The 22259-nt window shown below is 38.1% G+C and overlaps 1 protein-coding gene across 2 annotated transcripts in view; it reads left to right on the forward strand.

Annotated features, from left to right (window-relative positions):
- The window catches only part of LOC148870005 (26S proteasome non-ATPase regulatory subunit 8 homolog A-like), a 38755-nt gene extending 25202 nt beyond the window's left edge, over positions 1-13553 (forward strand). For both annotated transcript variants that reach the window (XM_088970888.1, XM_088970887.1), the window contains exons 6-7: positions 11916-12073; positions 13300-13553. In XM_088970888.1, the coding sequence (XP_088827014.1) occupies positions 11916-12056 (141 nt within the window). In that variant the 3' untranslated portion in view covers positions 12057-12073; positions 13300-13553. The remainder of the gene's footprint in view (positions 1-11915; positions 12074-13299) is intronic.
- Positions 13554-22259: the final 8706 nt, after the last annotated feature.

Below are 22259 nucleotides of genomic sequence, written 5' to 3' on the forward strand. Positions count from 1 at the left end.
CCAATTTGGGGACAAACACAATGAAGGTTTCTTCTTTTGCAAGTTTTCCACAGGATCTTACCATAATAGGCTTCCCAATAGAACACTGCTGCTTTGGGGGGTATTGGCCTTGACCAAACCTCTTTAACAGGGAAGATTTGAGAGGAAGGATTAGAGCAAAGGGCTTTAAAGAAAGATGCGCAAGCGGAAGAGCCAACTGGGTTTAGAGCCCAGACTCTTTTGTTCGGGTTAGTGGGGTCCAAGTACACCGAATCTAGAAGCAACAACAACTCTGAGACTCAAAGAAATTCTTCATCCCTTAACCCTCTCCGAAACCCGAAATTCCAATTTAAAGCCAAAGGGCAAACCGGGGGGGGGGGAGGAACCAAGAAATGGGTTTCTTTTTAAATAGGGATATGGAATAGAGAGAAGGAAAATGGTCTTTTAGGGGTTGAATGCTCACCCAAGTATCTTCCCAAAAATGAATAGAGTTTCCAGAACAAGCATTGTACCTTACAAACCTGAGGAAATTAGGGAGAATCCCAAAGATAGCCTTCCAGGGAGTTGTGAGTAAAGCCCTTCAGGATACCCTGCATCCCAACCTGATTCAGAGCAGCCATGGATACTTTTCACTACTTCATGCCACAACCTCTCCAGGGGCCACCTCCAAAGCCACTTACCTAAAAGAGCCTCATTCTTACTCACCACATTCCTTAAGCCTAGTCCTCCTTTTTTGCTTCTACTCACCACCTCCCACCTAATCAAGTTGTCTTTTTTCTCCACACCAGGTTCCCATAGGAAGTCCCTCATCAGTTTTTCCAATCTCTTTGCCTCCCTTTTAGGAATTCTAAAGACTAACAGGAATTATAAAGGCAAGTTGGCTAAAGTTGCTTTAATCAAAGTAACTCTACCACCCACAGAGATGTAGTTTCTCTTCCAAGCTGCCAATCTTTTTTCAAAATTTTCAACCACCGGATTCCAGAACCTACTTTCCTTTGGATTTGCACCTAGGGGAAGTCCTAAATAGGATAGAGGCCATTAAGAGCAAGTGCATTCTAACAAGGCTGCTATAGACTCCAACTCCTCTCTGTTCAAATGAACCTCCACAACACAACTCTTCTCAAAATTTACCTTCAAAATTGAGGCCTTCTCAAAGTAAATTATTAAATCCTTCAAATTCCTTACCTTTGTCAAATCACAGCCTTCACAAAAGATTATTATATCATCTGCAAATTGGAGATGGGTTACTGACACTCTGTCTCTACCTATTCACCACCCTATTAGGGATCTGGCTCTCTGAAAGGAGTCTACTAAAGGCATCGGCGACTAAAGTGAAAAGGAAAGGTGACATGGGATCACCTTGTCTCAGACCCTTGCTAGTTGGGAAAAAATCAGTAACTACCCCATTGACTAGGATGGAATGATGGCAACTAGAGAGGCAACCGTTTATCCATTTGCACCACTTATCCCCAAACCCACACTTCCTTAGCACGAGTAATAAGAATCCCAAATCCACTAAGTCATAGGCCTTTTAAAGGTCAAGTTTACAAACATAACCTTTACACCCCGATCTCCTCATCTCCTCCACACATTCATTTGCTATTAGAATCTGATCTACAATTTGTCTCCCCTGAACAAAAGCTCCTTGTGCTTGGCTTATAAGACAAGGAAGCACCTGCTTTATTCTCAAGGATAAGACTTTTGCCACAATCTTGTAAACACTAATCACCAAACTAATAAGTCTAAAGTACTTTGGATGCTTGGCCTCTTTATTTTTCGGAATTAAGGATAAAAAAGTAGCATTAATTCCCCGACTCATCACTTGATTGTTCTCAAATTCCTTGAAGACCTCAATTAAATCCTCTTTGACTATGTTCCAACAATCTTGAAAGAAAGCCATTGTGAACCCATCTGGCCCTGGTGCTTTAGATTTGTCCATGGAAAAAACAGCTTTTCTAATTTCTTCCTCCTCAAAATTCCTCTCCAGCCAGTTTCTACTCTCTTTTGGAAGCCTCTGCTAGGTTACACCTTCCAACTCCACTCTAGGGCTTAGGGGTCTCCTTAAGATGGATTTGAAATGGTCAACAAAACAAGTGGCTATCCTCTCTTCGGTATCAAAGACTGTTCCATCCACTTCCAGTTTGGAAACTAGGTTTTTCCTTCTCCTTCCATTGGCTAGGTCATGAAAAAATTTAGTGTTCCCATCCCCTTCCTTGATCCATTTACATCTAGACTTCTGCCTCCAAGAAATTTCTTCTCTCAAAATAACTTCATTTAACTCTCTTTTCAGATTCCATCTCCGATCTCTATCTTGAGGGCTTAAGGCTCTTTGGGATTCCTTCTCATCCAGTTCCTCTATTTGGGTCAACAGAGGTGATTTCCTTTCTTCTATTCTCCCAAAATGCTCCCTATTCCAATCCTTCTTCTGTGCTCTCAATCTTTTTAGTTTTTTATGGAATCTTACCCCTTTCCACTTCACCCCCTTAGGTCTTCTCTCCACCATTCCTCAAGCTTCTTCACGAAGTTTGGGTGAGTCAACCACATGTTCTCAAACCTAAAGGGTCGAGGTTCTTGCCTAAAAGGCTCCTGCCCTAGGCTAATGGGACAATGGTCAGATGTGACTCTAGGTAAAGCCCTTGTTAACAACTCCGCCCACTTGTTTTCCCAGCTTTCATTGAAGAGGAACCTATCTAATTTGGAGCAGGTTGGTACCTCCTGAAAATTGGACCAGGTATAGTTAGCTTGCAGCAACAGGAGTTCCTTTAACTCAAAATTATTAATAAAATCGTTGAATCTCCGCATGCTGGTTGTAATGACCTGGTGGGGGTTATTTGATTCATTCATAAATTGAATTACATTGAAATCTCCCCCCAAGCACCACAAATCATCCCGAAGCCCTTGAATTCCATAAAGCTTTTCCCTTAGTTCGTTCCTTTCTCTGTAATTGCTTGGTCCGTACACATTAGTTAGGGCCCAGACAAATCCATCCTCAACCATCTTGAATTTTAACGACACTGAAATATTACCTACTAGTTCCTCCAAAACCTCCACCGTATCCTCTCTCCAAAAGGTAGCAATACCCCCCGAAGCCTTGCAAGAAGGTGCTGAAACCCAACTTATTTCTCTAGATTTCTAGATACTTCTTGCCCATCTTCTATCGATATCAGCTAGTTTGGTCTCCTGAAACATCACTATATCCGGCCTTTCCCTTCTAAGGAGGTCCTTAATCAGCCTTCTTTTCCTAGCACTCCCCAACCCCCTCACATTCCAACTAATGATTTTCATGGTTGTAAAAGATTTGACATCCCCCTCTAAGGTCAGACCTCTACTTAGAGGCTTTCCTTCTCTCCTCTCTTTCGCTGAATTCCAGATTTTCTTCCTTATCTGATATCAGCCTTTCCACCTCTGATCTTTTCTTCTTCCTTCGGTTATTAAATGTTCCAGATCTGCTTAAGACTGCTTTTGTTTTATTTTGCTTTTGAGATTTCTTGGTTTTCCTCCAAGGATTCCTCTTTTTGCCTGTACTCCTCAAGGAGGGCACAGATCTGTCCCCAAATCCTCTCTAATTCCTCATTCTGCATCTTTCCCATAATTGATTCACCCTTTGCATTTTTCCTACTTTGATCCCCTGTTTTTGCTGAAACTTCTTGAACCTCACCCCTCCCTTCCTCTTCCTCTTTTCTCTTATACTCCTCCAAAAACAGACAGATCTGATCCCAGATCATCTCTAACTCCTATTCCTGTGATTCTCTTCCCCTTGCCACTTCCTCTTGTTCTTTGCCCCCCTTGTCCCTTCCAACCTTGGCTGCTGCATCAAGTAAAGCTGCAGGAGTACCTGTTTCAGGTAGAAAACCGACATCAGTACTATAAAACGAATTGACAATATTACCTGAATGGTTGTGGGAAGATGTCAAAAACTTTTGAGGGGCAACACATAGGGGCAAGGTCGCAGCTAATCCTTCCAAAGTAGATGACTGTGGGTTCCCATTGTGTTCAACCAATGTTGTTTTAATCCTTGCATCAGAATTTGTCTTTGTAAGTTGTCCCCTTGTTGATAACTCTGTGATTGGTGACCAAGGTAATTCCTGTTCCTCTATTCTTCTACCGGTGCCGTGCTGCTCTAGTGAACTGGGAGCTAATTTAAGAACCAGTGTCCCCTGCCTCTCCTCTAAGAAATCTGCGGTAAACCCCAAATCTGTAGCTAATAAGATACATTTAGAGTGCAACTTCTGGGCTGAAACTGAAGCATCCGGGTCGTCATTTTCCAAACAAAGCAGCTCGGTGTGAAGGCTCTCATCACTAAGGGATTTTCCGTCTCCGGAAAAAGGGAACTCCCCGACTCCACTATCAATGAGTGCTTCTTGAACCTCGGATTTCGCCATTCAGGGGAGAAAACTTTCTTCTTCTTGCTTGGAACCCATGCCCAGTTCGAACTTGCCGCTCTGCCGCTGCTAGCTTTCTCCTCTGTGAGCGGTAGAAAAGGTTTACTCATGGAAGACGATGATAGACCATTTTTTTTGGTCTATTGTCCTCACCAAACCTTTAGTCACGTGCCTACTTAAACTGGCGCGTGGGACTTTAGAATTTGGGTCCACTCTCTTTAATCCGGCCGGCCAATTCGTAGGAAAAGGTCCCCTTATTTTTGATGGGCCTGGGCCCAACCCCCAACTTCTTTACCAGTCACTTGTTCACTTAAGGAGACATGTGACTGGCCTCGATTCAAAGGAGCAGACAGGACCGGCTTAATCCCTGAATCTTTGCCTGCCTTAGTTCAGTTTCCTTTGTAATTTGAACTCTTGGCGCAAGTCTACCTCCAATTAAACCTCCCGTCACCGACTGAACATAGGACCTGCCATTCCTCAGCCCGCCCCGCCAAACAGACTTTCCCCAAGTAGTTAATTTTTTTTTCTTCTCTCTTTTTTCTTAGTTGCCTCAGAAGACTTAGCTCTTTTGTAGTGTCTACTCTGCCTTGCAAACCAAGCAACGAGGCCTGTTCTGCCCCTTCATCTTCCTCCCTTCTTCCCTCCTTCCAAAGCTGGGCTTCAATGGAGGTAGCAAGCCAAACGGGGTATACTAAGCCCTCTGAAACAACCTCTATCTTCCTTGGGATGGCACTGGGTTTAACACCACTTAAACTCACTACAACTGAATGAAGATCACAGTCAAAAACTCCTTCTAATTTTGCATCACAAATTAAAGCTATTGACTGTAACTTCCTCCTTCCAGAGATTGAAAGGTAACCCAAGCACTCTGACTATTACATTCTCTTCAATCTCAAAGCATTTGGTATTAGATAGAGGACACCAACTCGAGACTGTAGCAGCATCAGCCTCAGAAAGAATGTTTAAAGCTGAAATCTCTACTTTAACTTCACCCAGATCTATCAAAGCTTTACAGGGTTCATAAGGAGTAATCACCATCGGCTTCTGCAGGTTTAATTCTTTGAGATTCGCCTGAGCAATACCTCTCCAATCCCTTGGTGGACTTGAAGTCTCAACCACAAATTTCTTTTCCCAATCCTCTTTTTCTGCTGTTGCTACCAGTTTACAAGATCTTTTCCCTTTTTCTGCAATCATCCATTTCCTGTCAGTGGGTTCTTCCTTTCTCTTGTGATTACCCCCTTTCATTTCCTTTACTGCAGCCTCTACTTGTTTTGTTTTCATCTGCTGAGTAAAGTCACTCAGTGCCTCTGCCACTACCTTCCATCCAACACCCTGTTTACCTTCTGCGAAACAAGCCAGCTGCTTCTTTCTTCCTCCGAAGATTTCCTGCAGTGTTATGTAGCAGCCTTTTGCATTCTTTTTGCATTCCACCTCATAGCTCTTTCTTCCATCAAGGTTGAACTTCGTAAAGTTCAGTTGTTTACCTTTGGAGCTTGCTTCTGAAACAAAACTCTGCAACCATTCAATCACTTCAAGACCTTCCAACAATATTGTGGCTCTCTTTGCCTCTCTAATCTTCAAGCTCTGCTGGCCCCTGATCCTTATCTCTACAAATAAGGAATCTTTTGCTTCAATCTTCACCGTTTTCCTCCATCTAGCAGCCTCTACAAACCTATTCTCCATCTCTCCCTCCTCTTGACTAAAGAGAATCTCACTATTACATAGCAGTGGCCCACCCTTACTTGGGGTTCCATCATATTCCCACTTCTTTTTGGCTTAGAGGGTGTTAATTAATAGAATTCCTGTGGATGATAACATAATGAAACTTGTCCTTCTGTCAGCTTCTAAACGCTGTTGTTGTAAGAATCCAACAATTGAAACTACAAATCACCTTCTAATTGAGAGCGTTCTTGTTTCCAGGGTTTGGAAGCATTTGAGCAGTATTTTAAAAACCCTATTTTTGATGGAGATATCTTTAGTCAAAAAAGATCTTGGCAAGTGCTTTCTAAAATGAAGAGTAACATTTCGGATCTTACCTCCATGGAAGGCAATGTTGCTGCTGATGGCTTGGCTAATTTGGCATATGACCATGGTTTTGAATGTATGGAGAGAAATCAATACTTCCTACTCATACTATCCATGTAATTTGGGTAGATGGTTCCAGTATTCCTTTCATTATATGGAAGTTACAAGTTGTTTCTGTTTACATTCAGGTTTAAGAGGAGAGAAGAGAAGAACTTGAAGAAAGGGGCATCAACTTCTATTCTGTCCAGCCATAAGTGGAATTTAAATGAATGATTTAAAAGATTACTAGAAAGACAAAACTGCCCCTGATCAGGCCCATAAAACTTAAAGAAAGGAAATACATAACAGAAACTGAGAAAAAGCACAAGCCCACACAGTTATGTCTCACAACACTCCCCCTCAAGCTGAGCATAGATATCTTTCATGTCCAGCTTGCATTGTAATTCCAAAAATCTTGCTTTGTTAGGGCCCTTGATGAACATCAGCAAGTTGTTGTAGAAGGCATAGAAGGGATGCAGCTATCTCTAGAAACAATCCTTTTTCTCCAAAAAAAATATCTATCAATTTCAATATGTTCTGTCCTATCATGCTAGAGAAGATTATTGGCAATATCAATTGATGCTTGATTGTCACAATAAAGCTTTAGAGGTTCAATCGCACCTATCCCAAACTCATTTAGAAGGATTTGAAGCGGCAAAAGACATCTCTTTTCAGCAATTGGGTCAAAGGGGCAGCTATTAGGTTGTAGCTTTTGATGAAGCGGCGAAAATACCCTATTAGGCCCAAGAAGGCCCTCAATTCTTTCATATTTTTGGTTGCGGCCATCCCTATATACTGGAGATTTTATTCGGGTCTTCTGCTACAGTTCCGTTTTCTACAACATGTCCCAGGTAATATACTTGGGTTTGCCCAAAGGAGCACTTGAACTCTTTAGCGAACAACTGATGGGTCTTAAGTGTTGCGAGGGTGACCTGTAGATGGTTTAGATGTTCCTCCTAGTTGGGGCTATTGACCAATATATCATCAAAGAAAACAGGAATGAACTTACGTAAATATGGCCGGAATATGTTGTTCATTAAGGCTTGCAATGTTGTCGGAGCGTTGGTCAACCCAAATGGCAGGACCATGAACTCGTAGTGGCCATCACGTGTCCTTAAAACTGTTTTGTGAATATTCTGTATATGTACCATTATCTGGTGATACCCAACTCGTAAATCTAATTTTGAGAATATGGTGGCCCGACTAAGTTCATCAAGCAATTCATCAATGACAGGTATTGGGAATCGATCCTTAATGGTGATATTGTTAAAAGCCCTACAAAATCGCCAAGTCCCATCCTTCTTTTTGACTAATAATACCGGCGAGGAGAATGGGTTGTGGCTGGGCTGTACTATTCCTTTCTCAAGCTTATCATGAACTTGCTTCTCGATTTCAAAATTTTGAAAATAAGAGTATCGGTAAGGTCTTACATTGGTTGGGGCGGCTCCTGGCATGAGAGGAATGCGATGATCATGCTCTCGGGGTGCTGGAAGCTGTTGGAATTTTTTGAACACGCTGCCATATTGCTAGAGGAGTTGTTGCAGGTGGTTGTGGTAGTATCCAAGCCCATTTGAGCTATTGTTAGCTAAGGATGGGCTGGTCCAATTTGAGTCCATGTGCATGAATATGGGCTGATCCAGATCTCCCTTTTGCTTATTTAATGTTGCAAGACTGATGGGCCTCCTATCTCCAATAGGTCCTACCCAATCAACATAAGTAAACGTTTCTACCTCAATTTTATCATGCTTCTTAAAAAGTAATCCCTTTCTTGGACCAGTCTTTAGGTATCTTAGAATTCTTTCTACTGCATTCATATGGAAACACATGGATTATGCATAAATTGGCTGACTACGTGAATTGCATTAACAATATCGGGTTTAGTAAGAGATAAATATAAAAGTTTGCCAACAAGTTGTTGATACCTCTCTTTGTCAGAATAAAGCTTTCTCATCATCACCTTGCAAACCATGGTTTTGCTAAATAGGAGTATTAGCTAGTTTGTATCCTAATTTCCCCATTTCCTCTAGCAAGTCTAGAGCTAGAGGTGTAAATCGAGTTGTGCCGAGCCTAGCCCGTTATTGTAGCACGTGGGTTGTGCCGCAGCCTGCCCCATATCCCCAGGCCATGCTAAGCTTGGATTTTCAGGTCCATGGGCTGGCAGAACGCGACACGACAAAGTGGGTTGTGTTGGTATTGACCCGCGGCTTGGCATAGCCCATATATATTATTATATATTTATATTATATATAATAATATAATTATATACATATATATATATATATGTATGTGTAAGAATATTATATATAATATATTATATATAAGATTATTATATATATATATTTTTTCAATTTTATTGTACTCTTTTATTCCAATTTTATTGTATCTTTTTATTTCATTTTATTATTTCATATATAAACAATTGTATACATCAAAATTCATATAAAATAAAATTTTCATTATTTTTTAAATATGCCTCTCATGGCCTGGCCTAGCTCAGGCCTGCCATGGGTTGTGTTGGGCCTGACCAATTAAGGATCCTAGAGGAGGCAGGCATGGCCCACATCGTCCCATAAGCCAACATGGCACAGCCCGCTAAAGCACAAGCAGCCCACAAAGTCATGTTGTGCCAGCCTGTCATGACCCGATCTACACCTCTATCTATAGCATACTTCATTTGGATAATGTAAATTCCTTCACTGGATCTATCTATCTCTATTCCCAATAAATATCTTAGAGGTCCCAAATCCTTAATTTCAAACTTTGAGGCTAAGAAACCTTTCAACTTTTGATCTCCTAATCATTCCCTATAACCACTAAATCATCAACATATACAATCAATGTTGTCATTTTGTCTCCATTTCTTCTATAAAACAATGTCTGATCAGCACCACTTTGTTGGTATCCCACAGTTGTCATTGCCTTGCATAGCCTTTCAAACTGGGCCTTAGGTGATTGCTGTAGCCTATATAAAGCCCTTTTCAGTTTACATACTTTTCCTCTCATGTTTTACCCTGGTGGAGCATCCATGTAGACTTCTTCTTGTAGATCACCACTCAAGAATGCATTTGTTACATCCAACTGGGGCAAAGGACTCCTTATGCAAACTCTTTTGCAACCAATTTGGCTTTGTACCTTTCAATAGAGCCATTAGCTTTATGTTTGATTGTATACACCTACTTGCAACAGTGCCTTCCCATTTGGTAGATCTACTAACTCCCAAGTATTAACCTTCAATAAGGCTTTCATTTCTTTTTTTTCTTTTGATAAATAAGGTCTCTCATTTCTTCATACATGGCTTCCCTCCATTTGGGGTCAACAATCACCTCTGAATTCCTAGAAGAGTTGAGACAGAGGACAAGGCAGAGATGAAAGAGTGATAGGCATGAGAGACATGAGGGTAGAGACAAACTTATTTATAGGATGAATTGTACATGAATGAACTGGTTTCGGTACAACAATAGGTAGATCCAAATCATAACTAGTGGAGCAGGAGACAGATAGTACCTTGGCCAGATTCAGAAGCATCCAACTGGTTGTGGTCATCAACTAGTAGGTCTTTCTTCCTCTTTCTTTGATAAACACTTGGTTCTCTCGCATCAATTACTGGAACCGTTACTGTAAGTGTGTTCGGAGTCTTATCTGGACGAGAAATTGCTGAAGGTGTTGTTTCTGGACAAGGGGAATCAGAAGTAGAGGGAGCATTAGAAGGATCAGAAGGAGCAGATGGAAGGGTGGAAGTAGGAATAGAAACAAATGGATTAACCTCAGAGGAAGTCTCTTCCACCCCACTAGTCTCCCCCTGAATAGAATTCTAGGGAGGTTCAGAAAAAGATCGAATCACAAGACATAACATCCTTTATAGTAAATTTTCTTCCAGTTTACAATGTTTACAATGATACTGTAAAAGTAGTATCAGTGCTCTGATACCATGTTTACAATCAGGTTTAAGAGAAGAGAAGAACTTGTAGAAAGCGGCTTCTATTCTGTCCAAACCATGGAATTTAAATGAGTGACATAAAAGATTACAAGAAAGACAAAACTGCTTCTGATTAGGTGGCAGCAATAAAAATAAGAGTACAAGAAAAGCCCATAAAACTTAAATAAAGGAAATACATAATATAAACTGAGAAAAGGCCCAAGCCCACACAGTTATGTCTCACATCGTAGTTAATCTCCAAACACCCTTGTTTTATTATTAGCTGGAGATAACAGTGTATAGGTTTTTCTAGGGGTAAGGTATCTACTGGAATGATTTGTTAATTTTGTATTTAAGTGTCATGAGAAATCTTCTAATTTGTCATAAACTTTCCTATATTTACTATATTTATTTATTTATTTTATCTTATTTTAACTTTTATTAGTTAATAGAATCCATGCTTGTGAGGTTTATGCTTGCGTAGTGGTTTGATGCTTTAGTATGGTTGAATGTCTTGTGTCATGCTTTACCATGGTTTTAGATGTAATTATTTTCATTTTAATTAAAAATATCTTTCTTTACTATTAAAATAATCTAATTAGTTGTGCAACTTTGGTTGGTTGGGCTAGGTATAGACTATAGGGCCAATATAGGCCCATCCAAAGGTCAAGCCCAACTTTTCCGAGCCAAGCCCAACCTGAGCATATCCAACACAACTTGGGCTGGGCTCAGGCTTGGGTGGGTTGGTCAGGTTTGAAAGTTTTTCTACTTGTGTTTTTGCACTTCCTTTCATTTAGGCATTATATAGTGCTGTGACTTGGGGGGTGGGGAGGTTGGATTGGGTTTAGGGCCAACCGACCTATACCTCATGCTTGGGCTTGGTGCAATTTAGGAATAGAATAAAAGAAAAATATGTACAAATACCATTACACAATGCATAAATACGGTAAACAGCATTGCAAAACCAGTCAGTAACAAGGTGATTTGAATTCACTTATCATCATATATACATCTTTGTTGTTTGAGAGTTTTATCTACATTGGAGGCTAAGAATATATTTGCTTTTGGAAGCTTAGTACTAATACTATACATTAGTATTACCTAATGATTTGTCAATTATAAACTACATAAACCATAATTTTATTCAGTAAATGAGCAAATAAAGATTGAGACCTTGTTCTCAGGAAAAATAACACGATTTTTAAATAATATCCCTTGTTCAAAGGAAAACACATGCACACTACATTACAGTCCTATCATATCAACCCAAAATGATACACTGATATCAATATGTGAAGGGGCAGTTAATTATTTGCCCCAACTAAGATGTTCAAAACAATACTCCCCACTCAGTTGCCTATGTAATGGGCTTCTAAAATGCCCAAATGATTTTCTACAATGCCTTGGCAACACTTAAACTACACTGCAAAAGAGTAAAGATAATTATTATTATGTTATAGTACATCAATGAACATCTTCTCATATATACATTGTTTTCCTATATATTAAATTATTAATATAAATACCCTTACCCTTTCTCCAAAAGAAAAATTCACATTCTATGTTGTATGCAGGAACACCCTGAATGGGAGATAAAGAACGGATTTGTATATTTCCAGAAGGCAAAAGAATCAGCCCCTTGCAAGGAGATACCATCTTTACAGCTGATCAATCAGACGCTTAGTTATGCCCGAGAATTGGAGCGGATTGTATAAAACTGCTTATTCTAATGGTATTTCTATGGACAATCTAGGGCTCTATTGATTGCTTTGTGTACATTTGTATATGTGTAGTCATTATAAAATTTTCTGGGTCAACATTCTTTGTTTCCTGATTTTATTTCAATTTTCTGATCTAACATTTTATCTTGGTTTCTCTAGACATGAACCTTATAATTGGTACAGGGCCACTCAAATGTTCGCAATCTTTGAGTATGAGCCACATGTCTTGTTGACATGGTTCCTATGTCATTGACATATCATATACTTTGTATGATCAATTTGATCAAGATTCTATAGATAGTGTTTGATGAGATCATCTAATTGGTTGCACCGAGCTGTGTACATTGTAAAAAGAGTGTCCTTATTGAAAATTTTAGATCAATTGATAGATGCGATGAATGGAAGGTTGACCAAGTTTTTTTATTAATGCTTTTGCATGGATTCGATGTGTTCTCACTGAGCTATCAATTGAAGGGGGAGTGGAATTAATATCTTTTTTTTATCAGAACAGCTAATGAAGATATTTTTGATCTGCTGATATTTATCCTTTGATAGAGCAATTTAAAACATTGTAAAAAGAGTGTTCTTATTGAATATTTTAGATCAATTGATAGATGTGATGAATGGAAGGTTGACCAAGTTTTTTTATTAATGCTTTTGCATTGATTTGATGTGTTCTCACTGAGCTATCAATTGAAGGGAGGAGTGGAATTAATATCTTTTTTTTATCAGAGCAGCTAATGAAGATATTTTTTATCTGCTGATATTTATCCTTTGATAGAGCAATTTAAACCGTTGATTTTATTTGAGAAAGTGCAACTCTTGCTTTCAATGTGAGTCTGCTAAGTTGGTCAGATGATGTTGGTCCTTTTTTCTTTCATCATGAAGGGTAGACATGGAAGGGGGAACTGGGTTTTTCTCGGCATATGATGCAGGGATTTTTGCTAGGATGTGCGTGGGGATTTCTCAAGGATAAGCTGTTTGTCAAATCTTTGTGTTGGTTCTCTATTTGTCTTTTGGTTTCTTTAAGATGTAGCTTTGGGGGTTTTGGTTTTTGGGCAGGAGGCTGGTTTGTGCTTACCTCCGAGTTCTTTTGCTTTTTTTTTTTTTCTCATTTGTCTTTCATTGCTGTAATCTTCTTCCCTTTGTGTACTGGGGCTTTCTTTTGTTTACATGTTCTTTGAATGTGGCATTTATAGGGATGGCTGTACTCATTACCACTATTTGTATTTTGCAGCAACCGTGGATAAACTTACTAAAGCTAGATGCTTGACTGGCTTCACTCAATTTGTGAGAGCAGTCACAGAGCTAGAGTACAGACCTGTTGTGTTTGAACTTTCAAATGTAATTCGTATGACAAAAGCAAATGCCAGTGTTGGCTATGATGATGCCCTTTGTCACAAGAGAAACTGAACTGCCTCTTTGTTTTACTATATTCCGTATTGATCGTGATTGAATATTCCTGAATAGACATGTTCCTTACTGATCAAAGTTCTTACTTTCAAGTAAGTAGTAAAGTAGCCAATGTATCGGTCCTTCAGGTTAGTGACACAGGTGCATATCGGTCTGTATACACACACACACACACAGGTCCTCTCACTATGGTTCACACATCTTCTTTCTCGCGTTTGGCCTTGGTCAGGGCAGAGCCCGTTCGAAGCTTTGCATTGAGAATATCTCCATACTTGTGTGCTTTATTTCATGGGGAGATATTCCCAATGGAAGGTTGCAAAAGGTGGTTGGAACGTTGTGGGCATGGGCTTTCCCTGATGAAAACCGATCTCAGGTGCATATTTATTTTTAAATTAAATCATTAAAAATATAACAATTTAAAATTAAAAAGTTCTCATAAAATCTATGTTTACCCTAATAAGTCCATTCTTAAATCTCTCTCTCCCACCTTAATAGTCAATGTTTGAATGTCTCTCATCCCCAATAAGTCCCTCCTTTCTTAGAACTCTCTTAATCCCATTTTTGCTCTCTAATAAAATAAGAATATAAATTATATGGATTGGGTTAGGTTGACGGCTAACCCTAAATATGAACCTCAGCTTGGTCCCAAGCAAATGTGAAAAGCCAAATTTGCTAACAGCCTACATAGTATATGCTGCTGTAAACCAATATTCTTCTATAAAAGACAGAAAATCGTGGGTTATTGGGTTTCATAATATAAACTACATAAAAATAAGTGTTAAGCACAATGAATATTTTATTTTTTTTACTAGTTTATACAAGGTTCAAATTATTGATACAGTTGATACATCGGTAGGGGCGTATCAGCTTGTATCGAGGCTCATTTCTCCTATTTTTATTTTTGATTTTTTTTTCATTTTGGTTCAGAGGGGTTGGTTTAAGGCCTGTCTAGCCCCAAACCATGGTCTGACCTGAAACACCCGCTGTAAAGGTGTATTAAGAAGTCCCGGATACGATACATATCGTTCAATACAGCCTGATACGTATTGAAACTTTGAACCTTAATTTTATATGTAAATATCTAGAATTATCTAAAAATTTTGGTAAATTGTTGTTATTAAATATTTCCCTTAAGAATACATCTTTAAACAGCAGATCAAACGGGTCACACTAGTTGTAATAGAAAGGAGTGTGAGAATTAAAGGGTCTCTCAATACAGCCCTTATAGTCTCTTTTTCTCTCCTTGGCCGCACATGTGAAAAATTAAAAATAAAAAGTTAATGCAATAAAAGAAAATTTTCAAATTAGGTACCTTAGTCTTCTATCATAAAGTCTAATGAAACAAGCATTCCTCCCTTTGTTTTTCTTCAAAAGCATGCAATTTTAGATTAAATTGTGAAATGGCCAAATATTACCACCTATGGGGGTAAAAGGGTAAAAGTTCCTGGACCCCAAAACTGGAGGCATTTCTACATCTCTTCCTTTTTTATTTTTTGAGGTGCATGAGACTGCCTATAATAGAATTTTTTTTTGATAAAGTCATGTTTAAGTGTTTTGTCTTTTAATAGTCTTTAGGAAATTGGACCGGACTGGTCCATCGAACTGTGGCCCGGGCCTTAGCCAATTTGGTCACACTGAAACAACCATATTTGCTAAAGACCTGGTGAAAATCAACTAATCGACCGATTTAACTAGAAATCAAAGTCCCTTGTAACACCAAAGTCTCTCATGCCATTAAAGTCTCTTGCCTTGCAATGAAATCAATAGTTTTTCATTTAATCTCTTTAATTTCAAAAAGTCTCTCATGACACCAAAGCCTCTCGTAGCACTAAAGCCCTTCATGGCATTAAAGTTTTGTGCCTTTTTGGTAACGAAATCAATATTCTTCATTTAATAATCTTAATTCTAAAGTCCTTCTTGGTAAAGGAGTCAGCTAAATTTTCAATTAATTATCTTATTCTCAAAGTCCCTAGTGGCAGTAGTTTTCCTCAATAAGTTATACCACGTTACAATAAATTGAGTGCAAAAATTGATAAATAATAATGAATAAAAATATAAAAAAGACATTAAAAAAGAAAAATTCTAATGAGAAGCTTGGTGGTAGGTTCTTCATTATTTACTAGTGTTTGATAGTATGTTCGAAAACTTCAAACCTTTTATGCACCCCATTGTTGTGCTAACTTTTCAAACTTTCCCCTTCATTCCCAAAGGGTGCAAATGAGAATCATGACTTAAGGCATAATGTTAATCATGAACCAACATTACAATGATACTACCACATAGTTGAAAGCACAACACTTTGCATTATCATAAAATTTAGTGATTGTTTTGCCAAAGTTTTTGAGCATAGACTACTCTTGCATTAAAGATGCTTCTCACCTATAAAGAGAATAATTATACTATATCAATTATAGGACCTTTATCAAGTCTTAAAAAATGTTTTACTAAAGCTTTTTAGAATATTTTTAAATTAATAAAGAAAGAGAGAAAAGAGTGTTTGCCAATATTTTTATGATTATGTTTTGCGATAAATCTGAATACTTTTCCTAACTTACTTTGCTTTCAACTATTTTTCTTTATGGTAAATATACTCTAATTCCATAAGGTTGCTTGATACCTAAGAGGGGTCACTTCGCCAAGAAGAAATAGCCTTCACATGATGGAACGGTGCTCCACAAATACATCCTTCCTCGCCTTAACCCTCTTTTAAGCCTATCATTCATAAAAGTCTTCACGTGCTTCTTTTGTCTTTGTTGTTTTGTAGCCTGTTATCCCACAACAAAGACAGGTAGTTGTTGGCACCTAATTTTTGCTTGGCCCTTCACCTGAACCCCAACTCAGCCCTGAACACCCAATCAAATCATTCCAATCTCCATGAAAACACCAAAAACCCAAAAAGCTTGAGCCTAAGCCTATAGTCTTCAAAATCCATAATTGAGCTTGCCCAATTCCGATCTGATAACCTTGATCAAACCCCACCAACACAATGGCCAATAAACCAGACACAAGCATCTAACTTAGAACCTTGAAATACCCATTCAGAACAAGTCTCAGCCCAAAACTTCAAACTTTCATAAGCCATTAACTAAAGATTTCATTTTAAGATTTCAATTAATTAATACCATTAAAGCTTAAAATTTGCTCAATCCCATTTCACTTATTACACCATACTTTACCATTGATCCCAAAATTCCATACTCAACCAATCTACAAAATTTCATAGCAAAATTCCCCCTTTTGAGCCATAAATAATTCAAGATTTCATTATGAGAGCCCAAACTAGCCAACTCTATATGATCCAAGATACTTTCAACCCCTGAATTTCCCATTCTTCCCATCTAATTAAAGATTTGTCTTTTACATTAAACTCTAGATATCCTAAAATGCTTACCCATGAAATTTGAATTCAAAATTACCTCATTTACCCCTTTATCAAACCATGATTCTATTTTGAGTCCTTTTATCAGTCAAAACACTTGCAGCCTAGATTCCCTTAATTCCAACACCTCCAAACCCATCAGACACTCCCATTAGACTCTAGATATCACAAAATACCTATTTGTAAAACTTTAATTCCAAATTCCCTCATTTACCCCTCCAACAAACTGAGATTTCATTTTGAATCATATTATTAGTTGAAGAGCTTACAACCTAGATTCCCTTAATCTAGACACCTCCAAATCTATTAGACACTCCCATTAAACTTTAGGCAACCCAAAATACATACCTATAAAATTTTAACTCAAACTCATGTACCCCTCAATCAAAACAAGATTCTATTCCAAACCCTTTCATTAGTCGAACACCCATAGCCCAAATTCCCATGATCTCAACTTCCTTAAAACCATTAGACAATTCTATTTGACTCTAGATACCCTAAAAATTCCTACCCACCAACTTCCTACTCAAAACTCATTTGTTTACCCATTCATCTAACAATAATTCTGTTTGGAGCCCTCTTATCAACCACAGTCTAGATCCCCTAATTTCAGCCTCCCTTAGCCCATTAGATACTTTCATTAGACTTTGGATATCCTAGAATACCTATTTACTCATGAAATTTTAACTTAAATTTTCCTCATTTACTCATTTATCCCATATAGATTCAATTTCAAATCCTCTCATTGTTCAAAACACCCACAATTCAAATCTCATTGATCTTAGCATCCCTGAGCCCATCGGACATTGCCATTATACTTCAGCATCCTAAAATACTTACCCATGAAATTTCAATTCAAAACTCTCTTGTTTATCCCTTCATCTAACAAAGATTCTATTTCAAGACTTTTCATTGACCAAATCATCCCCTCCAGAGCCACCTGATACATACACAACTAGGTCAATTTGACTCCACCAGTCGATCCAAAATATATAAAAACCCTAGTCTATAATTTTTCTCTAAAAATACCTTGGTTGCCCCCTTAACAAAAAAAATTTCAGTTCGGTCAATCTTATTGGCCCGTACACATGAGACCACCCTCCACCTTCAGGCCCACTCCGTTCTTTGACCCAAAATCTTGATCATTCAACCAAAATCCCAATTTAACCATTCCTTAAACCCAAAATGGCAAAAATACCCCCCAAAAACCCTTAAATTTCCAAATTGCCCTTAACGCCTTAAAAAATACAAGGCTAAGTTTTAGCATTTGATCTAATCTACTGTTAGAAAAACAACATTCATTGCCTTCCTTCGATGAGAACAGAGCAATACTCGAAAACTTTTCCCCTTCATTCCTCTCTCTTTCTTTATATCTCTATCTCTATGTGCCATCTCTCTTTTTTCCTTCTTTTTCTCTCTTTCTCACCATCCTCTCCCTTGTCATTCCCTCTTCTTTGTCATTGCTGCTACAACTCTTAGCAACGGCGACTCACTCCTCCTCTCCCTCCCTTTTTCTTTCTTTTACTCTTTCTCACTCTTTCCCTACACACTTTCTCTTTCCTTCTCTGTCCCTGCCTTTCGAAGTCGTCGTAACTCAGCCAAGCAACAAAGCCTAGCCCGAGATCACCCTCTCTCTGTCTCTCATTCTCTTAGTCTCCCTTCTCTCCCTCTCTCTCTCTCTCTCTCTCTCACTCACACACACACACACACACTGTTCTCACATCCTTTGGTTCTCCACTAGTACCACCCCTTTTCTTGCACTTCCCTTGACCATCTTAGCCAAGTCAGGCATCTAACCATTCCCCCAAACAACCTCAAGCTTTGCAGCAACTTATCTTATAGATTAGAAAGATAGTTATAACTTTCATATTTCTGGAGAAGAATATGCCAAATTCCTTCATGATTAAGTTCAGGTCTTAGGCACATACACCTCCAAAGTACACCAACAAGGGAACTTAGGTTCATCACTGGAGTTTCAATTTGATCCTTTAGGGCTCTCTAAACCCCCATTCAAACTCGTTTTTGGTAGCTAGATCAGGCCCTACACTTCAGTTTTGATTGAGACTGAAGGCAACATTTCGTTAAACCCTAATGCCACTTAACTCTCTTAGTAATATTTTATTATTGCTAAATATTGGTTACTCCTACACAGTTTGCTTTTCCTAACATTATTTCAGTCTTACTTTCCTTTTTATTTTATTTATTTATTTTTACTTTCTGTTTTCCTATTATTTCACGAGAATTACTGATATAGCTTGAATCAAATGGGTGCTTCATTTTTGTTGAGTACTGAATTAGTTTTTTGAGGACCCTTAAAGTTGATCTTTAGTTATGTCCCTTTGGAGTTTCCTTTTTTTTAATCCTTTAAATCTCCAAGCTAAAGTCATACACTGAATTCTCTTTACTTCTTTAAAAAAAGGGCATCACATGTAGTAAATAATAATAACATTAATCATGATAAGGAAAGACAAATAAAATGATGAAAACAAAATAACAAGATAAAATAAGAATTAGCTAGGCTATGGAAAATGTGCTAAACCCTTAAATTTAAATTTCCTTTTTTATTGTTTAAACTTGTTTTGGAATCCAACCCCCCATGTGGGTCCCACCTATTGGAAATGCGAGAGGGGTACTTAACCCTTTCTCTCTCCCATCTGAGTTTTATCCAAACCAATTAGACCATTGCCTTGGGTTTCAAAGTCGCTATTGGACCAATATGATTTCACGTGGAATCCCCGAGAGGCCCATCACTCCTAATTTAATTCAAATGGTGGGTGGCGACTCCAAATTAGCCCAAGTGAGCTGTTTCCCAATGCTCACACTCATAGTTTGTGGAACCCCTATGATAATAATTATAGCTAAGATGTTGAAGGAGTTTTACACCATTCGTCACTGCTTAATAGCATTGAACCAAAGTCGTCACATGCATTAAGGGACAAAATGTAGACAAAGTATGAAGGAGTGTGTATTCACTAAGAGGAGTCTTAGTAGAGGGATCTAATTATAATAATTAGGGACCTAATTAAAATTTGGAGAATTAATTTATTGGTTTAGTCATCTCCTAATTGGAAAATGAGTGAAACCTATATAAGATATAGAAAGGATAGAAAGGGGCAGGCCTAGGGTTTAAGAAAACAATCTATCTGCTAAACCCTAATCACAAAAGGATGCTAGGTAGCACAATCTTGGAGCCACCCAACTCTCCTCCCTTTCTTATTCTCTTGGATCGTGATCTACATAGAGAAAAGGGAGCTTTGCATGTTGTTGCATCGTGTAGATTAATATTGGAGGCTAAACAGTTGTGAGGCTACAGTTAGAATTAAGGTATGCTAGAATTTGATTCAAGGATTGAATCTACATAACATGTGTGCAATTAAATTGATTAAAATTAGGTTTTATGCATTACCATGGGCATGATCTTGGTTATTCAAGATTCATTAAAACTTTAATTTCCACTGCATCAACATAATGATGAATCTACTAGAATAATTTAGATAAATCAATTCCTGAGCAATTATAATATTATTTTGTAATTGTCTACCCAAAACAAAAGATCTTTGGAAATGGGAAATACACTTGTAAACCAAAGGTTTTAACCGATTTGCCATTGATTTTCTTAGAATCTTGTAAAGCACATTACATATACTAATTGATTTGAAATGACTAACCCAATTAAGATTTTCTACTTTGGGGATTAATGTTATAAAAGTATTATTTACCCTCCTCACAATTTTTTTATTAGGCTCAGTTTGGAAAGAGTATAAATATAAATATGTACAGCATAAATACATATTAAATAATACAAAATACAAGGTTTTGCACTGTACATATTTGCATTTGTACTCTTCCAAACTGAGCATTATGAAAAAAAACATCAAGCACAAATTCAAAAATGTCCTACCCCATCAGATCCCAAAATTTTTGGTAAATCATAATGGAGATAACGTCTGAACCGGAGCTTTCAAAACACCTAGGGACATAACCACCTCTCTTACCTCTTCCAAGATGGGAAGGAGCAATTAGACATTTGTTATTTATATCTGTTATAATAGGTTCAAAAGAAACATTGGATCCCCTCAAAGGCTTCATCCTTTCTTGATTGAAATTGCACTTTAAAATGTTCATTAAAGACATAAGCTATCAAACTATGATCTGAGACCCATTCACCAATCACCATTCTCATTCTTGACCCATGAAATTTGGTTTTGTTGTTTCTTATATTTCACAAAATTATGAAAGAACTTAGTATTGGAGTCACTTTCCTTCAACCAACATTGTCTTGCTAAAGCAACAATCGCCTTCCTTCTACCAACATCCAATTTTTCCAAATCCTCAATCAAACTTTGAGTTTTCCAATTTTGATCCTTAGCCTCCAACTCAAGTAATTTCTAATTGATCCAATCCACCTTCTTATCAATATCACCAAATTTCTCTCTCTTCCAAGTTCAAAGATTTTGCTTTATACCTGATAGACCGGATGGACCTAAACCAATTGGGTCAGTTTTGGTTTCTAATATATTGTCCCGATTCTTATTGGCTAGGAATCGGTTCCACCCAGTTTCAAACCGATTCAGGCCTGACCCGATATATATATATATATATATATATATATATATATATATATATATATATATATATATATATATAATAAATCAATAGGTTTATTATAATCGACTCCTTAGTAAATCTTGTCGGTTCGGTTCTACTTAGACCCGACCCAAACTTGATCCATTGGCAGCCCTAGGTTTCACTGCCCATTGGTCCAAGTGTTATCACCTCTGAGACCTAAGTTGATTTCAGTTAATTACGTGGTGCCCATAAAATCCCTAAAAATAGAGTCTATAGAGGATCTACTCCCTAGGAGTGCAACTTGGGTGGGCCCAACTCGAGCTCGAACCGGCCCAACCCAAAATTTTACACAGGTTGGGCTCAGGCCCAAGAAATCGGGCCTTTCTATTTTTTCGGGCTAGGCCTAGGCCTAGCCCTTAGGTAGCCTAAACTCGGCCCGAGCCCAGCCCAACTATATATATATATATATATCAATCCCGGATTGGGCCTGAGTCCAACTCAAGTTCATCAAATTACAGTCTGAGCTGGGCTTGGGTTGGGAAAATTCGGCTTGATCTCGAGCTTAGTTCGGGTTTGGGCCTTAAGCCCAGATTTTAGGGCCGAGCCTAGGTTGACCATAAGCCCGACACAATCCGCCTGACTTGCACCCCTACTAATCCCCACCCATTATTGGTATCTACATCAACAAGATCCACATGTAAGACATAATTAAAATCACCAACAAAAATATAAAGCATAACAACCAAATTATAACCTTTCATCACATTCAAAAACGAAAGCCAAAAACATACATTCATATTCTTATTATTAGCTTCAACATAAGCCAAAAAAAGCAA

Source organism: Nelumbo lutea, chromosome 2 (genome assembly GCF_056320005.1).
Source record: "Nelumbo lutea isolate HS-2025 chromosome 2, American lotus-T2T, whole genome shotgun sequence".
In the NCBI taxonomy this organism is placed as follows: Eukaryota; Viridiplantae; Streptophyta; class Magnoliopsida; order Proteales; family Nelumbonaceae; genus Nelumbo; species Nelumbo lutea.